General features: G+C 40.4%; 2 protein-coding genes across 2 annotated transcripts in view; one reads left to right on the top strand and one right to left on the bottom strand.

Moving 5' to 3' along the window:
* FAM162A (family with sequence similarity 162, member A) overlaps positions 1-12,716 on the top strand; it is a 41,227-nt gene extending 28,511 nt beyond the window's left edge. Inside the window, exons 4-5 of the mRNA XM_010834255.1 lie at positions 9,899-10,007; positions 12,494-12,716. Of these exons, the coding sequence (XP_010832557.1) occupies positions 9,899-10,007; positions 12,494-12,586 (202 nt within the window). The 3' untranslated portion in view covers positions 12,587-12,716. The remainder of the gene's footprint in view (positions 1-9,898; positions 10,008-12,493) is intronic.
* A 1,461-nt stretch (positions 12,717-14,177) lies between these two features.
* WDR5B (WD repeat domain 5B) lies at positions 14,178-17,577 on the bottom strand. Its single transcript, XM_010834256.1, has 2 exons — positions 17,540-17,577; positions 14,178-17,107 (listed from the first exon to the last, which is right to left on the bottom strand). The coding sequence occupies exon 2, from the start codon at positions 17,004-17,006 to the stop codon at positions 16,014-16,016; it is 993 nt and encodes a 330-aa protein (XP_010832558.1). The 5' UTR covers positions 17,007-17,107; positions 17,540-17,577; the 3' UTR covers positions 14,178-16,013.
* Between the last annotated feature and the right edge of the window lie 6,787 nt (positions 17,578-24,364).

The raw sequence follows: 24,364 nt of genomic DNA on the forward strand, positions 1-24,364 counted from the left end.
AGATAATCATGATGGTGTGATCACTCACCTAGAGCCAGACATCCTAGAATGTGAAGTCAAGTGGGCCTTAGAAAGTATCACTAGGAACAAAGCTAGTGGAGGTGATGGCATTCCAGTTGACCTATTCCAAATCCTGAAAGATGATGCTGTGAAAGTGCTGCACTCAATATGCCAGCACATTTGGAAAACTCAGCAGTGGCCACAGGACTGGAAAAGGTCAGTTTTCTTTCCAGTCCCAAAGAAAGGCAATGCCAAAGAATGCTCAAACTACTGCACAATTGCCCTCATCTCACACGCTAGTAAAGTAATGCTCAAAATTCTCCAAGCCAGACTTCAGCAGTACGTGAACTGCAAACTTGCAGATGTTCAAGCTGGTTTTAGAAAAGGCAGAGGAACCAGAGATCAAATTGCCAACATCCGCTGCATCATGGAAAAAGCAAGAGAGTTCCAGAAAAACATCTCTTTCTGCTTTATTGACTATGCCAAAGCCTTTACTGTGTGGATTACAATAAACTGTGGAAAATTCTTCAAGAGATGGGAATATCAGACCACCTGACCTGTCTCTTGAGAAACCTGTATGCAGGTCAGGAAGCAACAGTTAGAACTGGACATGGAACAACACACTGGTTCCAAAGAGGAAAAGGAGTACATCAAGGCTGTATATTGTCACCCTGCTTATTTAACTTCTATCCAGAGTACATCATGAGAAATGCTGGGCTGGAAGAAGCACAAGCTGGAATCAAGATTGCTGGGAGAAATATCAATAACCTCAGATATGCAGATGACACCACCCTTATGGCAGCAAGTGAAGAACTAAAGAACCTCTTGATGAAAGAGGAGAGTGAAAAAGTTGGCTTAAAGCTCAACATTCAGAAAACTAAGATCATGGCCTGTGGTCCCATCACTTCATGGCAAATAGATGGGGAAACAGTGGATCAGTGGAAACAGTGTCAGACTTTATTTTTGGGGGCTCCAAAATCACTGCAGATGGTGATTGCAGCCATGAAATTAAAAGACGCTTACTCCTTAGAGGAAAAGTTATGACCAACCTAGATAGCATATTCAAAAGCAGAGACATTACTTTGCCAACAAAGGTCCATCTAGTCAAGGCTATGGTTTTTCCAGTGGTCATGTATGGATGTGAGAGTTGGACTGTGAAGAAAGCTGAGCACCAAAGAATTGATGCTTTTGAACTGTGGTGTTGGAAAAGGCCCTTGAGAGTCCCTTGGACTGCAAGGAGGTCCAACCAGTCCATCCTAAAGGAGATCAGCCCTGGGTGTTCATTGGAAGGACTGATGCTGAGGCTCAAACTCGAATACTTGGCCACCTCATGCAAAGAGTTGACTCATTGGAAAAGACCCTGATGCTGGGAGGGATTTGGGGCAGGAGGAGAAGGGGACGACAGAGGATGAGATGGCTGGATGGCATTACCAACTCCATGGATGTGAGTTTGAGTGAACTCCAGGAGTTGGTGATGGACAGGGAGGCCTGGCGTGCTGCGATTCATGGAGTTGCAAAGAGTCGGACACAACTGAGCGACTGAACTGAACTGAACTGATGCTCTACAACAAGCCTTTATTGTTTGTTTTTTATGTGTAGTATGGATTTGTTTTGTGGGTCTTTTTTTCTTTCTTCTTTGTTCTAATCTCTTCTAATATGAGTATAATTAGTGTATTTTGTATTCCTTTTTCTTTGTTGTGTGTATATTTATTATAGAGTTTTGGTTTGCAGTTACCGTGAGGTTTTCATGTAACAGTCTGCGTATATATGTGATTGTTTTAAGGAGCTCATCTCTTAGTTTCAAATACATTTTAAAAAAACACCTGAGTTTGTACATTCCTCTCCTAATGACTACTGTTTTTGATCTCATGTGTGTGTATGTGTGCATGCTCAGTAGCTCAGTCATGTCTGACTCTTTGCAACCTCATGGACTATAACCCAACAGGCTTCTCTGTCCTTGGAATTCTCCAGGCAAGAATACTGGAGTGGGTTTCCATTTCCTTCTCCAGGAGATCTTCCTGACCCAGGAATCAAACCCACGTCTCTTGCGTTTCCTGCGTGGCAGGTAGACTCTTTACATTGTGCCACCTGGGAAGCCCATATTTTACATCTGATTGTTTTGTGTATCCCTTAACTGCTTACTGTAGATACAGATGATCTTTACTACTTGTCTCTCTTAATCTCCCTACTATCTTTGTATATGTATAATTTCCTACCTTTACTAACTTTGTATGTGAATGATTTCCTAACTTTACCTTTGCCAGTGAGCTCTTTCATTCCATAATTTTCTTTTTCGTAACTGTGGCCTTTTCTTTTTTGCCTAGAGATGTTCGTTTAACATTTCTTGTTAAGGCCACTTTGGTGGTGCTGAATTCTCTTAGATTTTGCTTGTCTGTAAAGTTTTTGATTTCTTCATCAAGTCTGAATAAGAACCTTGCTGGGTAGACTATTCCTGGTTGTAGGCTTTTCTCTTTCATTCCTTTAAATATTTCGTGTCACTTCCATCTGGCCTGCAGAGTCTACTAGAAAATCAGCTGATAGCCTTGTGGGAATGTCATTCTAAGTAATTTGTTACTTTTCTCTTGCTGCTCTTAGTATTCTCTGTTTATCTTTAATTTTTGTCATTTTGATTTTTGAGTACAGTATTCTTGGTGTGTTCCTCTTTGGGGTAATCCTATATGAGATTCTGTGCTTCCTGGACTTGGATGACTTTCATTTCTCAGGATAGTAAAGTTTTCAGCTATTATCTCTTCAATTATTTCTGAAACACTTTCTTGCTCTTCTCCTTCTGGGACCCCTATAATGTGAATTTAATGGGCTTGATGTTGACCCAGAGGTCTCTTAAACTGTCCTTATTTCTTTTCATTTTTTTCTGCTCAGTGGCAGTGGTTTTCACTATTCTGTCTCCCAGCTCAGTGATCCATTTTTCTGTATCATTTAGTCTACTGTTGATTCCTTCTACTGTAGTTTGCATTTCAGCTACCGTATTTTTCACATCTGGTTATTCTTTGTGTTTTCTCGTTTAAAAACTTCTAACTTCTCGTTCTGTGCACCCATTCTTCTTCCAAGTTCTTTGCTCATCTTTATGATCATTACTCTGAGGTCTTTCTCATGTAGGTAGGCTATCTCCACTTAGTTCATCTTCTAGGGTTTTATCTTATTCCTTCTCCTAGAACACATTCCTCTGCTGCCTCTTTTTATCTGAGTCGCCAATTGTATTTGTATGTACATGATTGCAGATCCCTGGGGAGCCCTGGCACTAGTGGTGGCCCACTGCTGGCCAGTGATAGGGTCCTGATAAATCTGAGCCTGTTGCCCACCCAGAGGCAGGTGAAGCAGATCCTGGGATTAGTACCAGACTACTGGTAGGCAGAGCTGATTCCTGGAGTCTGGCTACACAACCCAGGAGCCCCAGAGTTCATTTCAGACCTGGGAATCATTCCAAGTTGAGAACCACTGCTCTTGCCTCATGGTTTGCATCTTGGCCAAAAGAGATTCTAAGAAATAGTTGCAGTCTCCCCATGGGACATCATCCTCTTCAGAGACGGGTACTTGGAACAAAGCTCCTGGACATTCATTCTCTTCCAGTAAGGAATTGTTCTGGAGCCTTCTGGCTTCTGAATCAAGTCATGATTGAAGAAGTTCTGGGTTCATTCAGGGTATCTTTTTCTAGGAAGATAAGTAGGTTTTGCTTTCTGTTTACAACAACTTTAACAGCACCCTTCTCTTTTTGCCTGTCAAATTAAATAACACATTATATTCACTAGAATTATTTCAGCAGGAGAGCCTTGGTCCTTCTTAGCTCAAGTGACAGTTGTATTCTTCTGGGAGAGCATGCTGGAAATAAGTATGACTTCAAATTCTTATCTCTACTGTAATTTCTTCGTGCATATCCCAGCAGAAATCAGGCTGGTATGTACTCATGGCCTATTATGTACTCAGCACCTATTAAGGTGCTTTATACACTTTACTAAGGAAAACCTGCTATAGTCTGACTTGTAGATGGTCTCAGGACACCATCAAGCCCAAAGCACGATCTCACGAGTCACCCTAGCAGTCTCTTCTCTGGGCCTGGGCCACTGTTTACCCTTGTGCTGGTAATTCTGAACAGGCACTGCTTAACATACTGGTTCTTATTGTTCCCTATAGAATGGAGGGCAACCTTGTGGCCTTATTTAAATGCATTTTATTTTTTTATGTCCCCTCAAATGGAAAGTACATCACTTTTCCTGAGGATTACAACACTTCAGTTGGAAATACCAGTTCACATAAAACATTTGTCAACATGAGTAGTTGTGGTTGGTGGGATCTCAGATGCTCTTAATAGAGCAATTCAGTGTTCTTAGCAGTTGTCCCTGGTTCCTCCCACCCTGCAGGCCCACCTTCAGTGCCTAGAGGACTCCATCCACATTGCTCCCTCACTGGATCCAAGCTCTTACATCAGTGTATATATGCTTTCAGGGTTCTTCTCCTACCATCTGCAACACCCTGAACCCTGTACCTCCTTCCATGCATTTTTGAAGTACTTTCCTCTCTCTAGTTTCAAAAGTAATATAAGGAGGGAAAAAAAGTTAGCACTCACATTCATTCATCTAGATATAATCACTCCCTACATACTACTGAGTAGGCTAGTTCTCTATCCTGAGCCCATTAGGACTCCACGTACCCTGCCCTGATGCTCATCAAACACTCAGGTAGTAGAACTGGGACCCACTGCCTACCCACAGAATCACCAAGATGAAGCAGCCTTCTGTTTAGATTCTTCCCTGTTAGGCCATTTAGCTTTCACATAAGAATGGTAATCCAACCCAAAACTTTCTGTCAAGGTACATAGGTCTGTATTCAGCAGACCAGTTATAGGAGGCACTTGACAAAGAGCACAATCTCAAGTTCATTGTTACTCAGTTTTACCAAAACATTAGTTAAAAGATAAATGTTACGGGAGCATTGCCTAAAGGATCTTTCTGCTGTGCCAGGTATCCTGAAATCTCTTCCTGGTTCAAGGCAGAGAGCAAAAGCTGGGTATAAAGAGCACATTGTTTACCTCTCCCGTGTTTGTTTTCTTTCTGAATTGCGCTTTGTGTTGAACCTTATGAAGCTCATTGCAGTGTGGCTCAGATGGTAAAAAAAATCCACCTGCAATGCAGGAGACCTGGGTTTGATCCCTGGGTTGGGAAGATTCCCTGGAGGAGGGCATGGCAGCCCACTCCAGTATTCTTGCCTGGAGAATCCCCATGGACAGAGGAGCCTGGCGGGCTACAGTCCATGGGGTCTCAGAGAGTCAGAAATGACTGAGTGACTAAGCACAGCACAGCACATTGTCAGGATATTATTCAGAATGTCATTATATCATATAGTATTTTCTTAAGAACCTCAAGGAGAAATAGATACTGATTCATTTTAGCACTGGCTGCTAAAGTGAATCTACAGAGCCAAAACTGGGCCTACCATGGCAAGTGTAGATTACCATGTCTTTCCCTTTTTTGGCTTTTTTTCTTTATTTTGCCTTGTTCCAGGCTCGATTTTTCATCTTCATACTTTTTTTCCCCTTATTTTTCCTACTTTAAATTTGTGCAGTCTTACTGTGTTTTTTTTTTAAAGTTCAAGTATAGCTGATTTAAGTGTGGTGTTTTAGTTTACAGCAAAGTGATTCAGTTATACATAATACATACTTTTTCAGATTATTTTCTGTTATGTTACAAGAGATTGAATATAGTTCCCTATGCTACATAGTAGATCCTTGTTGTTTATCTAATATATGTGTGTATCTGTTAATCCCAAACTGAATTTATCCCTCCCCCTCCATTCTCTTTGGTAACCATAAGATTATTTCCTGTGTCTGTGAATCTATTTCTGTTTTGTAAGTAAGTTCATTTCATATTTTATATTCCACATCTAAGTGATACCATACGATATTTGTCTTCCTCTGTCTGACTTCACTTAGTATGATAACCTCTAGGTCCATTCATGTTGCTCCAAATGGCAACTTCCATTATCTTTTTCAGCTGTGTAATATTCCATTTTATGTGTGTGCGTGTGTGTCTATGTATGTGTATAGGTGTGTGTGTGACTGTGTCATCCATGTCTTGGCTGTTGTAAATGCTGCCGTGAACACTGGGGTGCATGTATCTTTTAGAGTTTTTGTCTCTTCTGGATATATGCTTAGGAGTGAGATTGCCAGATCATATAGTAACTTCTTTTTTGGTTTTTAAAGGACCCTCTATATGGTTCTCCCTAGTGGCTGTATCAGTTTTTTTTATTATTATTTTTTTTGTTTGTTTGCTTTTTTTTTTTTTAATTTAATTTTATTTTTAAATTTTACATAATTGTATTAGTTTTGCCAAATATCAAAATGAATCTGCCACAGGTATACATGTGTTCCCCATCCTGAACCCTCCTCCCTCCTCCCTCCCCATACCATCCCTCTGGGTCGTCCCAGTGCACTAGCCCTAAGCATCCAGTATCGAGTATCATCGAACCTGGACTGGCAACTCGTTTCTTACATGATATTTTACATGTTTCAATATCATTCTCCCAAATCTTCCCACCCATTTGAATCAGTTCTAATGAGGTGGATGAAACTGGAGCCTATTATACAGAGTCAAGTAAGCCAGAAGGAAAAACATCAATACAGTATACTAACGCATATATATGGAATTTAGAAAAATGGTAACAATAACCCAATGTACGAGACAACAAAAGAGACACTGATGTATCAGTTTTCATTCCCACCAACAGTGCATGAGGGCTTCCTGTTTCTCTGCATCCTTGCCAACATTTGTTACTTGTGGTCTTTTTGATGTCAGCCATGCTGACAGGCTTGAAGTGATACCTCATTGTGGTTTTCTTGATGATTCTTGATGTGTTTTTCTGTGCCTGATGGTTTCTTTTAGAAGTTTCTACTTAGGTCTTCTGTCCATATTTGATTGGTTGGTTTTTAAGATATTGAGCTGTATGTCCTGTTTGTATATTTGGGAAATTAAGCCTTTGTTGATCACATCAGTTGTGAATATTTTCTCCCATTCTGTGGGTGTGTTTTTTTTTTTTTTTTTTTTTTTTCTGTTTTGTGTGTGGTTTCCTTTACTGTGCAAAAGCTTATAAATTTAATTCAGTCCAATTTATTTTTGCTTTTCTTTCTTTTGCCTTGGGAGACTGACCTAAGAAGACATTGGTAAGATTTATGTCAAAGAATATTTTGCCTGTGTTCTCTTCTAGGGGTTTTATGGTGTCATGTCTTATATTTAGGTCTTTAAGCCATTTTGAGTTTGTTTATTTTTGTGTATGGTGTGAGGGCGTGTTTTGACTTCACTGATGTACATAAGGCTGTCTAGCTTTCCCAAACCACTTACTGAATAGACTTTTCTCCATTGTATATTCTTGCCTTCTTTGTCCAAGATTAATTGATTATAGGTGTGTGGGTTTGTATGTTCTGTTCCACAGATTTGCATGTCTGTTTTTGTGCCAATACCATGCTGTTTTGATTACTGTAGCTTTGTAGTATTGTCTGAAGTCTGGGTGTGTTATGCCCCTAGCTTTGTTCTTTCTCTTCAGGATTGCTTTGGCAATTCTGGGTCTTTTGTGGCTCTATATAAATTTTAGGATTATTTGTTCTAATTCTGTGAAAAATAGCATGCATAGTTTGATAGGAATCACATTAAATCTATAGACTGCTTTGGGTAGTATGACCATTTTAACAGTATTAATTCTTCCAATCCAAGACTGCACTATGATAAATAGAAGTGGTGAGTCAAATGTCCTTGACTTGTTCTAGAATTTAGTGGGAAGACTTTTAGCTGTTCACTGTTGAGTATTTGGTTGACTATGGATTTGTCATAAATGCTTTTATTAAGCATTTTTATTATTTTTAAAAATTTCCTCTGTACCTACTTTGGTGAGAGTTTTTAACATGAATTAATACTGAATTTTATCAAATGCTTTTTCTATATCTGTTGAAATGATCACATGGTTTTTGTCTTTCGTTAACGTGGTGTATCACATTGATTTGCATATGTTGAACCATCCTTGCGACCCTGGATGAATCCGACTTGATCATGGTGTGTGATCCTTTTTATGTGTTGTTGGATCCAGTTTCCTAATATTTTGTTGAGTATTTTTACACCTATAGTTATCAAAGATATTGGCCTGTAGTTTTCTTTTTATATGTCTGATTCTGGTATGAGGGTGATGGTGGCTTCATGGGATGACTTTGGGAGCGTACCCCCCTCTTTAATGTTTTGGAGTAATTTGAGAGAGATCATTGTGAGTTCTGTGTTTGGTAGAATTCTCCAGTGAAGCCATCTGGTCCTGGACTTTTGTTTGAAGAGAGTTTTGTTTTATTAGTACTACATATTCTATTTCAATTCCAGTGATCAGTATGTTCAGATTAGTTATTTCTGCTTGATTCATTTTTGGGCTGTATGTTTCTAGGAACTTGTCTATTTCTTCTAGGTTATCCAGTTTGTTGGCATATATTGTTTAAAGTATACTCTTAATGGTTGGGTTTTTTGTTTTTGTTTTTTTTTTTTTTGTATTTCTGTGGCACTGGTTATTATTTATCCTTTTATTTCTTATTTTTCTTATTTGGATCCTTTCTCTTGTTTACCCTAGCCAGAAGTTTTTTGATTTTTTTTTATCCTTTCAAAAAATGAGCTCTTGGTTTTAATGATTTTTTTCAATGTCTTTCTTAAACTCTATTTTATTTCCTTGCTGATCTTTACTTTCTTCTGCTATGGTTTTGTTTGTTCTTCATATTCTAGTTCTTTTAGGTGGTTGGTTAGGCTGTTTGAGATTTTTCTTGGTTTTGGGTGTTTTTTTTTTTCAGTTTTCATAAAAGTGTGTTTTATTGTTGGCAGATAGCACCTCTAACAGTTAAATGCATTGAAGTAATGTATGGGCTTCCCAGGTGGTGCTGGTGGTAAAGAACCCATATGCCAGTGCAGGAGACGCAAGAGACATGGGTTTGATCCCTGGGTTGCAAGGATCCTTTGAAGGAGGGCATGCAACCTACTCTATATTCTTGCCTGGAGAATCCCACGGACAGAGGAGCCTGGTGGGCTGTAGTCCATAGGGTCACAAAGAGTTGGACATGACTGAAGAGACTTAGCATAGCATAGCAGTGTATAGGTGACTGCACAACTGCAGCATTGGTAACTAGATAGATAACCCTTTCAACTAGAAACCAACTAATAAGTAACTATCTAAATATTTAAAATACAGCTCTTATTTAGATCATCCTTTGTTTTGATCACCTTGGGTATATGGGGCTCCTGTTGGTCACACTGCAAATATATTAAAGTCAGATCTTCTGATACCCATTCCTGGAGGTTTCTCTCATCCTCCAGCTCCAGAACAAGCCCAGGTTTGTGACCTCCAGCATTATACTCTTCCCATCTACCAGAGCAGACAATGGAGGCTTCATACCAGGCCTCAAAGTCTGAGTGTAGCCTATTCCAATTAAACTATAGTTGTTGACTTTTGCATAAACTGAAGCAGTAGGATCCAACTGATATTTAGCTGCAGTGCCAAAGCTAGTGCAGCTGGTTCCTGATGTCCAAGCAAGGTTTACTAAACTGTGAAGATAAATTGATCCTCTAAATTCTTTCCCATCATTGGCATAGTATGTAGCTGGAAGTCCTCAGTCCCACTATCTTCATCTCCACCCCTTTATCGTGATTTATATAAAAATATAAAGTGAATTGTGAAAATGCTCCATCTTCCACAAAGATCTCGTAGGTCTTTGGGGGAGACTTCCCCAAAGTCCTACAAGATCTTTGGGTCTCACCTCCTTTTTTTATATTTATGGGCACCACTCCACTCCTGATTTGTGGGACACAGAGGTTTATATCCTCTGGCAACTCAGAAACTTTAACTCTCTCTCATGATCTCACTGCATTGCTAGGTTTGAGATGCTCGATGCTGCAAAGAACAAGGTCCGGGTGAAGATCAGCTATGTAATGATTGCCTTGACAGTGGCGGGATGCGTATTGATGGTTATAGAGGGCAAGAAGGTAAGAGTGGACCTCCCCTCTATCTTTATGTATTTTCCACAAAAGACCTAGAGGAAATCAGGGGTTAACTCTTTATTGTCTGTGATGAGGAAGTCACTTCCTATACAGGAAATGATAAGAAACAAAATAAAATATGGTAGGACCACACCTGAGATTATCATGCCTGGAAGTAAATAGCAAATCCTAACTTTGGCATGCTGAAGAACTAAAATAGTTAGAAGGGTTTAGTTGCCACAGGTGTCATAAGGAATGTGAAACAAGATGTGTGACACTGGCATATATACTGATATCTCCTTGTATGTCTGTAAAGCACTCACAGTGCATGGACTTACTGATCCTCACTCTGCCTTAGTCTTGGTAAGTGTTCTTAGCACTGTTCTCTACTTGGATGTTCCAACTAGGCCATCTGTCTAAGCTCCTAAGCAGTACACAGGCATTCAGGTCCACAAATCCAGTCATTATTAATAACTGTCTTACCGTCTTCCAGGTACCTTGTTGTTGTCTCAGTTAAATCTTACAACAATGCTGCAAGGTAGATACTATTATTAGGACCTCATTTATAAATGAGGAAACATAGCATAGAAAGCTTAGTAACTTACCCAAGTTCACATACATCTCCCTAATAGCAGAGCCACAGTTTGAATCTTGACCTAATTGAGGTGACAGGAAAAGTATTCCCACTTACTGAGTGCTCAGTTTATAACAGGTATTGTTAAACTTGGGCTTAGTGGTTAAGAATCCCCCTGCCAGTGAAGGAGATCCGGGTTCGATCCTTGGGCTGGGATGATCCCCTGGAGTTGGAAACGGCAACCCGCTCCAGGATTCTTACCTGGAGAATCCCATGGACAGAGGAGCCTGGCAGGCTATAGTCCATCGGGTTGCACAGAGTCTGATACAACTGAGGCATCTGAGCACAGCACATTGTTCAGCTTACTAATCACCACAGTAATCGTGAGAACCTAAGAGGTCAGTTCTCTTATCCATGTTTTGTAAAAGAACCAAAACTTAGAGATGTTACTTTTTCCAATGTCACATAGCTAGTAAGTGGTAAGACAAAAAGGTAGAGCCAAGTGTGCCGACAACTATCTTGTGATTAAAATACAGATATTTTTCTATGCAGCAGTACTGGCCAAGCCATTATTTAAATCCCATGTCTAATGCTATATATCACAGCTTCCACATGGAAAGAAATGTCTTATATCTATTGTCAAGAATCTACAAAGGTTCTGCAAACCCAGTGATAACTGACTTCCTTATGCGCAGTGAGTCCAGAGTAAAAGTGAACTTCTGATTCGCTTGAGAGTCTTGGAATAGAAAATACCAACCATTTAGGCTGATGTTATGACAGCATGAAGGGCAAGTGTGGAGGCCTGGGTGAAGTTCTTTTGACAAATGTGTTCCTACCCTACTTCAGTATTTTTTCCTGTCTCCCTCTTTGACTTTTCATGCTCTCAGACTGAACCTACAGAAGCATATAAAACAGGATATAGGGATTCTAAGAATTCTGAGAAATCTGCATTGCTTTTGTCTACTTGATGCTAGCTGAGTTTAAATATTCCAGAAACAGATCACTCCCTGGGATCCCCCCAGCCTCATGAAAGGGTATGCACTGTATAAAGAGCTCCTCTCCTGTCCTATACCAAAAATATTATTTCTCTTTTATGGAACTGTCCGTTTCTGAAAAGTTGGTAAATGCTACTGTAATGACGAACTTCTGAACTTACTGTGATTTAGAAGAGAGAAATTAGCCCTTGTGTTTTGTCCTCTTCATCATCTAACCATTCTGATTCTGCGCCCTCTCCATACTTAATTCTGAAGAAAAACACCACCTTATAGGGTGCTGGTTTCACTCATTTGGTATGAAAATTTGAAACTAGACTGTTTATGTAAGCTTCAGAGATTAAACAAGTCAGAGGGAGGGAAGCAAGGGAAGAAGGTTGCATCTCCTCCACTGCTCTTCACTCTCGGAGGATGGAGTGCCAAGGTAGACACTGCTGGGAGTCATCAAGGGTAGTACTTGGTGAAATCTGGGATCCCCAAAGCTGAATGTTTGTGGTAAAAGGAATACGGAACTAGAAGGGTGTGAAAGTATACACATGAGTTGGGGATGGAGAAATGGTAGCAACAAAGAAAAGTGAGAGGAGGAAGAAAGGGGGTAGAAATGCAAACAAAAAGGTGTTTAATGCTAAAGAGAGGAAAAGAGAAAGACAAGGGAATATATTATAAAGGGAGAAGAGAGGCTAGAAGATTTAAAGAGAGAGGCCAGAAAGGAAGAGAAGGCAGAGGTGTGGCATTTCTCTTGTGCGTGAATGGATGGACTGCCATACTGGGAGCATTAGAGGAGGCAGAAGGCACATGGAGAGGGCTGCTGTGCCTGGCGCACAAGCAGTGAACCATTCCACCATGCCTGTACTTGCCACGTCAGGTAATGACATCCTCCCCGAACCGGCATAAATAATCACTTGTTCACATTTGTTTCACTTTAGGCTGCCAGAAGAAATGAGACTTTAACAAGCTTGAACCTAGAAAAGAAAGCTCGTCTGAGAGAAGAAGCTGCTATGAAGGCCAAAACAGAGTAGCAGATATATCGTTGGTTGGATTTTGAAGACCTAGAAATAATGCTGCAGAAATAGGCCTTACTAAAAAGAATGTGGTATATGAGCTTCCCTATTTCCACTCTAGAGCTACAAATAAATTTTCTTAAAGAAATGACTTGTCTATATTTTACAACTTTCAGTTCAGTTCAGTTGCTCAGTCGTGTCCAACTCTTTGCAACCCCATGAACCGCAGCATGCCAGGCCTCCCTGTCCATCACCAACTCCTGGAGTTCACCCAAACTCATGTCCATTGAGTCGGTGATGCCATCTAACCATCTCATCCTCTGTTGTCCCCTTCTCCTCCTGCTTTCAGTCTTTCCCAACATCAGGGTCCTTTCAAATGAGTCAGCTCTTCACATCAGGTGGCCAAAATACTGGAGTTTCAGCTTCAGCATCAGTCCCTCCAATGAACACCCAGGACTGATCTCCTTTAGGATAGACTGGTTGGATCTCCTTGCAGTCCAAGGGACTCTCAAGAGTCTTCTCCAACACTACAGTTTGATCTAGGTTAAATGCAGCCTGCTTTTTTCAAGAAAATGAAAGAATGAAAAATGAGATGACTTATTTGAACTTTATTATTAACTCTTCTTTATAGTCAGGTCCCATATCCTACTTTAATTCCCATTACCAAAGTGACATCTCCCCAGCAGCCAGATGGTTTGTGTGTCCTTATTTCTGGAGAGGTTAGGAGGGACAGCTGAGTACACTGCCTGGGGGCACGCTGCCCGAGTGCGCGCCGAAGAGCTAACCTCCCCGAATGCCCTGGTGCTTCTCAAGAGCTCTGGGAAGCAGCCAGACCACACTCTGCCTTTGTCAGGTGTTCTGGTAAACAGAGGCTTTTAGGAGAACAGTCTTGGATAGGTCCTGGCAAGGTGATGATGGCATTCTGGCCACAAGTTTCTGAGGATTTTGAAATCCCAGCACCATGGACTTACTTGGGACCAGCACAGTCGCCTCTTCTGTGCTGTAGCTTAGAATTCCTAACTGGTCCTTTCCTTCTTTTACACTAAATTTCTCAATTATGAAAAGCTATCAAATGTATTTTATTGTTGTTGAAAACTAAGCATTTGTACCTCATATATATCTTATTTAGTCTGACGGGGATGCCAAGTTGTCTCATATTTAGCTATGGATGCTGGTTTCTATTTAAGTATTTCATTTATTCTCACATGCTGCATGAGTTTTAAGGGATGGCAAGTCCTTATAAACATTCAGAGGGTTATATCAGATTAAATGATATATGCAGGTATTTGGGAACTTAGTTTAATAAAATAGTAAAATCTAATGTACTATACAGCTTCATAATCCATCTGATAACTATCTAGAGTACTTTGACCTTAGCTTTTAGATACCAAGCTCTTTGATTTTTATCACTTGGCAAATTTATCATCAAAAAACATTACTTTATATACATTTTAGCAGATTAGTCTTCCTTGATTAATATTTTGGAATACTTACATTTTATCTAAATGTAGATTTTAAATATGGGTAAATCTAATGTATTTTTTAAGTCATTTTTCTTCATAAAACAATACCATTTTAACTTACAAAGAAGCATTTAAAAAAATTTTTAAGTGTTGTATTCTTGAAGATTTATTGTTGTAAAATGTTTAAGTCAAAGCTCAAAAATCCTACCATGCAGCAAGAATTTATATCATCATTTTGTGTCAGCTGTCCTCTTTAGTTAAGTTATAATAGTGACTGCCTCTTTGGGGGTTGAATATAAATTTTCTGACCAGAATTTAAGACCTTCCCCCATCCGATCCCACTTCTCCCAGTAGCCTCACATATTAACTTCTGAGCTGTCACATACTCTACTAGTAATTATAGTATCTTATATTGCTTACTTCTCAAGCAAATCAGATTTCATGAGCACTGTTATAAGCAACAAGGACAAAACTGTCTTCTTTTGTATTCTGTAGTACCCACTTTCAATTAAGTGATTGTTACTATTTTTTGCTTAATTTCTGAATTATTTTTTCATGTTTATCATGTCTCTACAGGTAAAGGGGGCAGAAAATGTTTTCCAATTTATATTTCCTATAAACCCTGTTTGAATGAATTAACATGTGAGGCTATGGCTAGGTACTTTTTAAGTTTTAATAAAAATAATAGTATGGGGAATTGACTCCAAAATTTATTGAAATCAGGCAACAAGTTGTGATGGATGTATAATTCATTGTCATTAATCAAACATTACTTGAGTCCCTTTTATATACAAAAACTGAGAATTCAAAGATGAATAAACATACTTAGAGTCTACAGAGCTCATCATCTACTGGACACATAGCCTGTGAAACCATTACAGCACAGGCAGGCAGTGATGGTTCCACCAAGTGGTGATTTCTGAACTGAGTTTGTAGCATGGGCAGAAGCGGGTAGTTCAGACATAATAAGAAAGAGGCTTTACTACTCAGACGAGCTTGCCCTGAGAATCAGGAGAGGGCAGTCTGACATGGTAGTGAGAGGTAAATGCCTCTCACAGTAAAATGCCTTTATTAATTTTGATTTGGTTTATTTTTACTTTTTATCTTGGTAAAAAGACTCAGAACAAATACAACCATTACTTGTTTTTTCCCAAATTACAAACGATTCCACAGACCATTTCACATTCCATCATTGAGGCTGTCACTTAAACTGTGGAAGTAGCATCTGACAAATCTCCAGTCCACCACCATCCCAGGCTTATTCTCTTCTGATCTCCTAAACCAAATGCCTTGGAGTTATTCCAAACTCCCGTGTTCCCCTCATTTAATCAGTCATCCTGTTTTGTGAGCTTTACTTCTAAATTTTATCAAATACAATGATCCTCTAGAATAGTCATTGAAACGAATAGAATGAGAATCTGTTCAAGGACAGACACAAGAGATTAATCACAGATATCAAGATTCCAGTCCGAAACCCTGGGATCTAAACTTGCATTTCCAACTGTCTAACTTTGCAAACTGAGGCTCGGTTCAGTTCAGTCGCTCAGTCATGGCCGACTCTTTGCGACCCCATGAATCGCAGCACGCCAGGCCTGCCTGTCCATCACCAACTCCCGGAGTTCACCCAAACCCACGCCCATTGAGTCGGTGATGCCATCCAGCCATCTCATCCTCTGTCGTCCCCTTCTCCTCCTGCCCCCAAACCCTCCCAGCATCAGGGTCTTTTCCAATGAGTCAACTCTTCGCATGAGGTGGCCAAAGTATTGGACTTTCAGCTTTAGCATCAGTCCTTCCAAAACACCCAGGACTGATCTCCTTTAGAATGGACTGGTTGGATCTTGAAACAGGTCTTAAATTCTTATAATGCAAGACAATGTTAAAAAACAAAACAAAATACATGCCAAAATTGAGAGAACACCATCTTTTAAAATACCTAATCTTTTTTTGGCCAGTTTGACTCTACCACTTGATTTCTAAAGGGTTTAGTAAGTACTTGTCCACAGTTTAACTGTTTTGTCATTTCCTAATGCTGCTGACGCAATGATGTTTTCTGTAGGATGACAAGCTGCTGAGATTACCACATCTGTATGACCTTGCAATTTCTGTACAATCTCTTTAGTTTGAAGATTCCAAATGTATACCAGGTTATCCTCTGAACCAGAGACAATCCATTTTCCACCAGTAACTGAAAAACTGGCAAATACACAGTACTTCTCATTCTTATGACCAGTATATGTTTTCAGGCATCTGCCTCTGCTGTAATCCCACAGTTTAAGAGTATTGTCCAAAGTTGCAATGAGAATATATTTACCGTTTGGAGAAAATTTTACAAAAGAGACAGGAGGGTTATCATCATCAACAAGTGCTTTTAAACACTGACCTGATGCAGCATCCCAGATTCGACAGACACCATCATAGCTACCTGATACTATCAAGGACCCACTACAATTAAAATGAACAGCAGAAACTGGGTCAGAATGAGCAGACAAAGTCTTAAGGCACTTGCCTGTTTTCACCTCCCATATTTTCACGCTTTCATCAAAAGATCCTGAAATGATGAGGTTGGACGGTGGATTGAAATTACAGCAAAAAACGTAATTACTGTGCCCTTTAAGTGTTTTCAAACATTTTCCAGACCTCACATCCCAAATTTTTAGAGTTTTATCATCTGAGGCAGAAACAAGACGACTGGAATCTGATGACCAGGCAACATCTGATATTTCAAGATTGTGTCCTTTAAGTGTTTTCTCATATTTTCCATCATAGGCTCCCCAAATTATAATTACTTTATCAGCAGAAGAACTTGCTAGCCATTCTCCATTAGGACTAAACTTAACTGATGATACTGCTTCCGTATGTCCCTCCAGAGTGAATTTCAGAGCGTAGTTTGGTTTTTCAGACACTGGCTTGCTCTGATTGGCAGATGAGGGGAGAGCCGGCTCTGCTTTCGCATTTCCTGACTGCTCTGTAGTCATGACTCTGAAGCTCGAAGTCTGTAGGTTGGCTAGATGTCCGGTTTTGAACCAAGCAGTCCGTATTTTGGCTTTGTACACAGCAAAATGAAGATAAACAACATCTGACTCAAAACAAAAACAAACAAAGTCTTTTAGTGACTAATCTCTGGATCGTCTTTAAACGATGGTATACACTAGTTCAGCAGCACAGCTTGGACCACTTCACTTTTTCCTCGCTGCTTCTTCTGGAAACAAACACTTCAGAAATACTATTAAAACGGTCCCGTGCGCTGTCGGCAAGTAAGGTATTAATGGTGGGTGTTTTGTGACTACATAACGCGCTTCAAAGCTGCAAGCGGTGGGGTGTGGGGGGGAAAATCTACAGAAAATATTTTTCACCGCTTCTCCCCCCAGCTCTGAAATATCTGAGTACTCAGCACCCCTACCTGCCTCACTTTAGACATTGTACTTTGAGCATGAATAATCGCCGCTAAAAACAAGATTTCAGAAGCTAAGCAAAAACCTGCATACACAAGATTTCCTAACGCCCACACCTGCTGCCGACGCTCCAAACAGCTGCGTAAGGAATAAAGCGTGCGCATGACAGCCGGGAGCTGGGCGCATGCGCAGGGAGCGTAGAGCGCATGCGCAGAGGATGCCCCTCCCACCGCTTCCGAGCCGAGGAGGCTTGTAGAAGTCTGTTTCAGATCAGATCAGTCGCTCAGTCGTGTCCGACTCTTTGCGACCCCATGAATCGCAGCACTCCAGGCCTCCCTGTCCATCACCAACTCCCGGAGTTCACTGAGACTCACGGCCATCGAGTCAGTGATGCCATCCAGTCATCACTACGCTTGCGCAAAAGCAGACGCTGGGGTTTCCTTCCGGCGTCTGCAGGAAGGGCTTCTTCCAGATCTTGCTGGATAGCGTGGGTCGCTGTATTTCGGAGACTATTCATGACTTTCGCGAAACCGTGGGACGAGAAAGAACTAAATTTTGAGATGCCTGCGGGCATGGATTTGGATGTAAGCCATTCACACTGCGCGTTTCTTAGCCTTCCTGGGCCCACTCAGCGCCGGTGACTCTGTATAAGCTCCTTGCTGCACAGGTGGCTTTCGTTCTCTTCTCCAGCAGTTATGTGGAGCCTGGTGGCGGGTTCGAAGGCCTGCAAGTAGGCGAGGGCAACGTAGCCAAATTTATGCCCAGGTTTAAATGTGTTCCCCAAGTGTTCGGGAAGGATAAAAAATATGTTTTAGAGGCCTTTGAAGGCTAGCGCCTAGGTAGCCTGAAATGATAGTGCCGGGGGAAATGAGCAAACGTTTTAGCACTTCCTATGGCTTAACTTTCCAAAGACAAGGAAAGTTCAGATCTGCTAGGTGCTTGGAACAGAAAAGGCGGAATGGAGTAAAAAATGTGTGAAGTGAAAGTGAAGTCGCTCAGTCGTGTCCGACTCTTTGCGACCCGGTGGACTGTAGCCTACCAGGTTTTCCGTCCATGGGATTTTCCAGGCAAGAATACTGGAGTGGATTGCCATATCCTTTTCCAGAGGATCTTCCCGACCCAGGGATTGAACCCAGGTCTCCCTCATTGTAGGCAGACACTTTACTATCTGAGCCACCAGGGAAGTCCAAAAAAAAAAAGTGTAAAGTTACTCGTAATTAGGCTTTGTTGGAGAAGGAAATGGCAACCCACTCCAGTATTCTTGCCTGGAGAATCCCAGGGACGGGGGAGCCCGGTGGGCTGCCGTCTAAGGGGTCGCACAGAGTCGGACACGACAGAAGCAACTTAGCAGCAGCAGCAGCAATTAAGCTTTAGCCAGCCCTCCCTAGTTTTAAGAAGTGATTAGTGGCTGTGAAATATGTGAAGGATACGTGCTTTTCAGATGTTGTTTAGTCGCTAAGTCGTGTCTGACTCTTGGGACCCCATAGATGTAGCCCTCAGGCTCTTCTGTCCATGGGATTTTCTAGGCAAGAATACTGGGGTCGGATCAAACCTGTGTCTCCTGCATTGGCAGGCGGATTCTTTACCGTTGAGCCACCAGGGAAGCGCTTTCCAGGTGTAAATTATTCTTTGCTCAAGAATAGGTTTACCCAAAATGAAAGCCTGCCTAGTTTCTCCAATCCTTTATAGACTGTCCCTTGGTATCTGCGGTTAATTGGTTCAAGGGCCCCCCCCGCCCCTTCCCTTCCCTCCACACAGCATACCAAAATCCACTGGATGCTCCTCTTTTGTATAAAATGATGTGGTGTTTTTTATATAACCTACTTATATCCTCCCCTATAAGTCATCTCTGTATTACTTAAAATACTTAATATAAATGCTATGTAAATAGTTGCCAAGATGAAGCAAGTTTTGCGTTTTGAAACTTTATGGATATTAGGGGGGAGGATGTTTCATCTGTGGTTGGTTGAATCTTAGGCTGTGTAACCCCCGTAGGGAGGGCCAATCCTAATTGCTCAATAAAGAGTGCCCGAGAGAAGCTGTTTGTGTTCTGTTTGAAAGGCTTTCCTGCTAGCCGGTTGAAGTCAAGAGGCAAATATGTCTCATGTTGTTTTCTGTCAGTCAAGAATTGAAGCATTTGGAAACAGAACTGTCCCCTATCTATACTCATTGGGGATAATTGAAGGTCTTGTTTTTATAAGGCACCGCAGCATAATTACACCTCTAGTAAACTAGTAAAAACCTCATTGCTTCAACACCCTACTACTCTAGTTTGGGATTTAGACAGTTGTTGTCTTAGCTAGGGCAAATTAATGGTACAAACACAATAAGGTGCCGAGAATGGGAAGAGCATCTTTAAAATGGTTTGGAGCATCCGTTTTTATACATTATTTTAAACTGATTAAACACCTCCTGCCTCTTTCCTCCTCCTGTTTGATAGGGTTAGTGTGATTGTTACTGGGAAGCTTAGAAACACTCTAAATTCATAAAAAAATTTAAAAGCACTTCACAGAATAAAGCATAGGCTTTGTTTCAAAGAATATAAGTAAAATCTGTATTTTTCCAACACAGAGTAAAGAAAGGAAATTGTTGTTGTTTAGTTGCAAAGTCATGTCTGAGTCTTTGCAGCTCCACGGACTGCAGCACTCCAGGCTTCCCTCCTTCACCATCTCCTGGAATTTGCTTAGATTCATGTCTGTTGAGTAATTAAGGTAAACACACAGTATGAGGGCTAGGATGGGTGCTGGTACTTGAGGATATCTACCCCACTAGAAACGTCAGAAGCATGAGGGATAAGCGGGCACACAATTAAGAATGTGTTGGCAGGAATATCCAGAAATAATTTTTCATCATTTTCTTAAAATTTCAGTGGAGAAATTTCCATTATTCATTTCTCAGTATCTGGAACATTCTATAAATAGTATCCAGAACTCATGTAAAGAAAAAACTATAACTAGTTAAATCTTTATTCATTAGTCATGTTCTAACACATATAGTTCTGATACTGTACTCATTATGAATTAGAACAAAGAGTATCATAGCTTTACTTCCTTGGGAAGAGGGGAGCATCAGCAACTGTGGAGTATGTAGGAACAGGGATTACTAATATAAGTAAATCCAAAGTGACTGAAACCATTAACTGGAGATTTGTATTTGGGACTCTTCAAGTTCTTCCCTGGTGGGTTCAGACAGTAAATCTGCCTGCAAGGCAGGAGACTCAGGTACAATCCTTGGGTTAGGAAGATACCCCTGGAGAAGGGAAGGGCTACCCATTCCAGTATCTTGCCTGGAGAATCCCATGAACAAGGAAGCCTGGCGGGCTATGGTCCATAGGGTCGCGGAGTCGGACATGACTGAGCGACTAACACACAAGAAATGTTCTTTACTCGGTCCCGTTTTTAATTTCTCTTTTTGCTATGTTTAGTCTTCACCAGATAAGTGATTTTGTAAGTTTCTCTCCCATTAAAGTTTCTTTAAATTTCCCATAAAAGTTTTAGAACTGAAAGTCTCATCTGTGGTTGAAAGGTTTTTGCTCCTTGCCATCCAGTAAAGTTGGAGCTAGTCTGAGTAGAAATATTGCCACATATATGTGTTAATATACAGTATTTGTTTTTCTCTTTTTGACTTACTTCATTATATATAGTAGGCTCTGGGTTCATCCACCTCACTAGAACTGACCTAAATCTGTTCAATGACTGAGTAATATTCCATTGTATATATTTACCGCATCTTCTTTATCCGTTCGTCAGTTGATGGACAACTAGGTTGCCATGTCATGCCCAGCACGACATTGTAGAATTTTTTTTAATTAAAAAGACAGACACAAATACTACCACAGATGGGTCATTTTTTTTTTTATATTTAAAAAAATTGGGAGGGTAGGTATGAGTGCTAAACCTTAACATTGCCTGGGGGTGATTCCTATACTACAGAACAACTTGACTGACTTCCTTCATAGTAAGTCTGATTGCCAAACCCAGACCTCAAAAATCAAGCATAATTGAAATCTGAACATACCCAGTTGCTTAAGACCACCACCAATTTAAATATATGAAAATCTCTTTGGGCTAAATATGGGGTGGCCATATAACTTATCTAAACTTTTTTAAAGTAAAAGAGGGCACTAAAATAATTAACAGGTGTTGATTTAAAAACCAGGACTGCCCTCAGCAAACCAGAACATTCAATGTGGACTTCCCAAGAGGGCTCTCATCATCAGAAGTTAATCTTGAAAGATTCTACAGTGTGTGTGCTAATTTGCACTCCAGCCTGTCCAGATCCCTCTCCATTATTGTGGCCTTCTGCATTTCTATTTACCCATAAATAATGCTGGGCCCAAGTGTGTTATATAAGGCAGTGGTCCACACTGAGCCTCTGGGCTCCTTTGGCTTCCTCAGGTTAAGTGGGTATAGATAAAGGAATTTAGAGAGTAATTTTATTCTTTGAAAAACGATTGAAGATCACAGAAATGACCACATACTGATTTTAAAATTAGAAGAATACTTTTTTCCAAAACGGCGAATGAAATGGGGGTAACAGTCATCTAAGGGAGCCTTAATAAATTTGTAAACCCAACAAGTGTGTACTGTGGATAAACGTGTAGCCTGCAGGAACTAAGACTGTTTTAAGACTTTTGTTTTCAGAAAAATACCTGGTGAAATCTCTCAAAAATGGTAGAGAAGCAATCACAGTGAATAAGTACATCTTTCTGTTTATACTGATTTGTCAGTTAAATTGGAGGAATGCATAAAGAAAATACTCTCATGCAGCAATATATGCAATGTGTAAAAATGAAAAATTCAGTAGTCTAAGGCAACCACGAGCTTCCACATTCAGTGGATATAATTGGCCAAAAATTTTTAAGTATGCCAAAAGAGACTGATAAGCTATTTCTGGTGTATATATAAACATGGGGTTGGTAATATTAGTTACCCTATAAAATATACCCATTAACTTTTCTCAGAAGGCATTTTTGAGTTTTTTTTCTTTATGTAACAAAACTTGTGTTAGGACAGTGTTTGGTTTTGTAAATTTAAGGTCAAATTAAGTCTCCAGAAAGGGAACTACATATAAAACACATGCTGAGACACTAGCTTTAAGAGTTGTTCATCCTGGTTTCAAACAGCAGCATAAAAGAATCCCTTTGAGCTTTCTTTTGTAACCAAGTGAAAGTCACTCAGTCGTGTCTGACTCCTTGCGACCCCAGAGACTATACAGTCCATGGAACTCTCCAGGCCAGAGTACTGGAATGGGTAGCCTTTCCCTTCTCCAGGGTTTCTTCCCAACCCAAGGATCAAACCCAGGTCTCCCACCTTGCAGGTGGACTCTTTACCAGCTGAGCCACAAGAGAAGCCCAATAATACTGGAGTGGGTAGCCTATCCCTTCTCCAGGGGATCTTCCCAACCCAGGAATCGAATCAGGGTCTCCTGCATTGCTGGCAGATTCTTTACCAACTGAGCTATCAGGGAAGCCCCGTACCCTTTACTAATATCACATAGATGCACATTCCTTCAGTCATTTAATATTTATTGAATGTCTGCTGTGTGCAAGGCACTCATCCATGGCCTGACCAACCACATTCAAGTACAAAGAATCATTAGAACCATTCCAAATCAAAGTGTAAAAACACTTTGAAAAAGGACATAGAGTGGTCAAAATGACAAGGTAAGCAGAACATAACAACATACATTAAAAGGTCATTTTTTAAACTTTGGACACTCCTTGGGTTGATAATCCTTTAGGAAGTCAGCTGTGTTAAATTCACATCCATGGATGGCACTGCTTTCTATGGTAACATTCTTCATTCCAAAGCCTTTTCCCTCTGTGTCAGTACTTTGCTTTCTACATTTGAATTTGTTGAATGGAAACGTTTCTGAGTTTAGCAGTTATGCTACTAAACTCAATGAATCATGTTATTTTTAACTTGTCAAGTCATAGGAAATTTTAGCACCACAGAAAAGGAAAGATGTTTGGATTGAGTCTCTACACTCTGGATTGTGTAGCCTAAAAGCAGTTCATACCCGATTTAGTCATTTCAAGGTGCTGATAAGAAGAAGAAACAATGGCCCGACAAAACAAGTAACTTGGCCCAGCTGTGGCCGCAGTGTCCTGTTCTGGGAATTCTTGGCACAGAACACTTGTGACTGCTGCTTTCTTCAAGACACACAAACTGCAGGGCTTTCCCCCACCTTTGGACAGTGTCTAAGGGTTGTGACCTTGAGGCAAAGTAAATTCTCCTAAGTCTTGATTTTGTCACCATAATGACAAATTATCCACCTCAAAGAGGTGGATAAAATGAGGATTAAATGAGAAAAAGTGAAAGTCCTTAACCAGGCACCTGGAAGACTAGAGAGGTTCCAATAAAGACGAGTTCCCTTTATCTGACCTGTAAGAAAACAGGCTAGGATTTCTTTGTCTACTCCTAGCTGACAACAGAATGGAGCTTCATCTACCCTTAATCCTTTCTCCTTACTCCAAACTTCCAGATGAGTTTTATGTCCAGTAGCAATCTGATATTTTAAAAACCAGCATACAGTGGTATTTGTTTTATCACACCTTTATGCTGCTCTGGTACCCACTGTTACTGCCTTTTCCTGACAATAAAGCATGTTACAGAATACTACCCAAATCAAAGCAGACTTCCTGGACTAGGAGTGCCACATCTGGTCTTCAATTACTTTAAAAATATACACACACATGTATAAAGTTTTTAACTTCTGATGACAGAAAAAGGTAGCCACGAATATTTCTCAACTGGGTAGATATATTTACTCTGCTTACCTCATAATAGAAGAAAAATGGTTCTAACAGAAGCTAACAGCTTCAGATGGCAAAAAAATTCAGATGAGACTTCCACAATAGGTACACCTGTCTGAGCAAATTTTGGAATGCAGGAGGTAGAACACAGTAAATATGAAAAGCAAATAATACTTCTTCCTAC

This window comes from Bison bison, unplaced genomic scaffold, assembly GCF_000754665.1.
Source record: "Bison bison bison isolate TAMUID 2011002044 unplaced genomic scaffold, Bison_UMD1.0 scf7180017864032, whole genome shotgun sequence".
NCBI classification, from domain to species: Eukaryota; Metazoa; Chordata; class Mammalia; order Artiodactyla; family Bovidae; genus Bison; species Bison bison.

What these genes read in the sequence shown, in the direction of transcription:
- WDR5B (XM_010834256.1), bottom strand. Translation starts at nt 17,006, where the DNA reads ATGACTACAGAGCAGTCAGGAAATGCGAAAGCAGAGCCGGCTCTCCCC.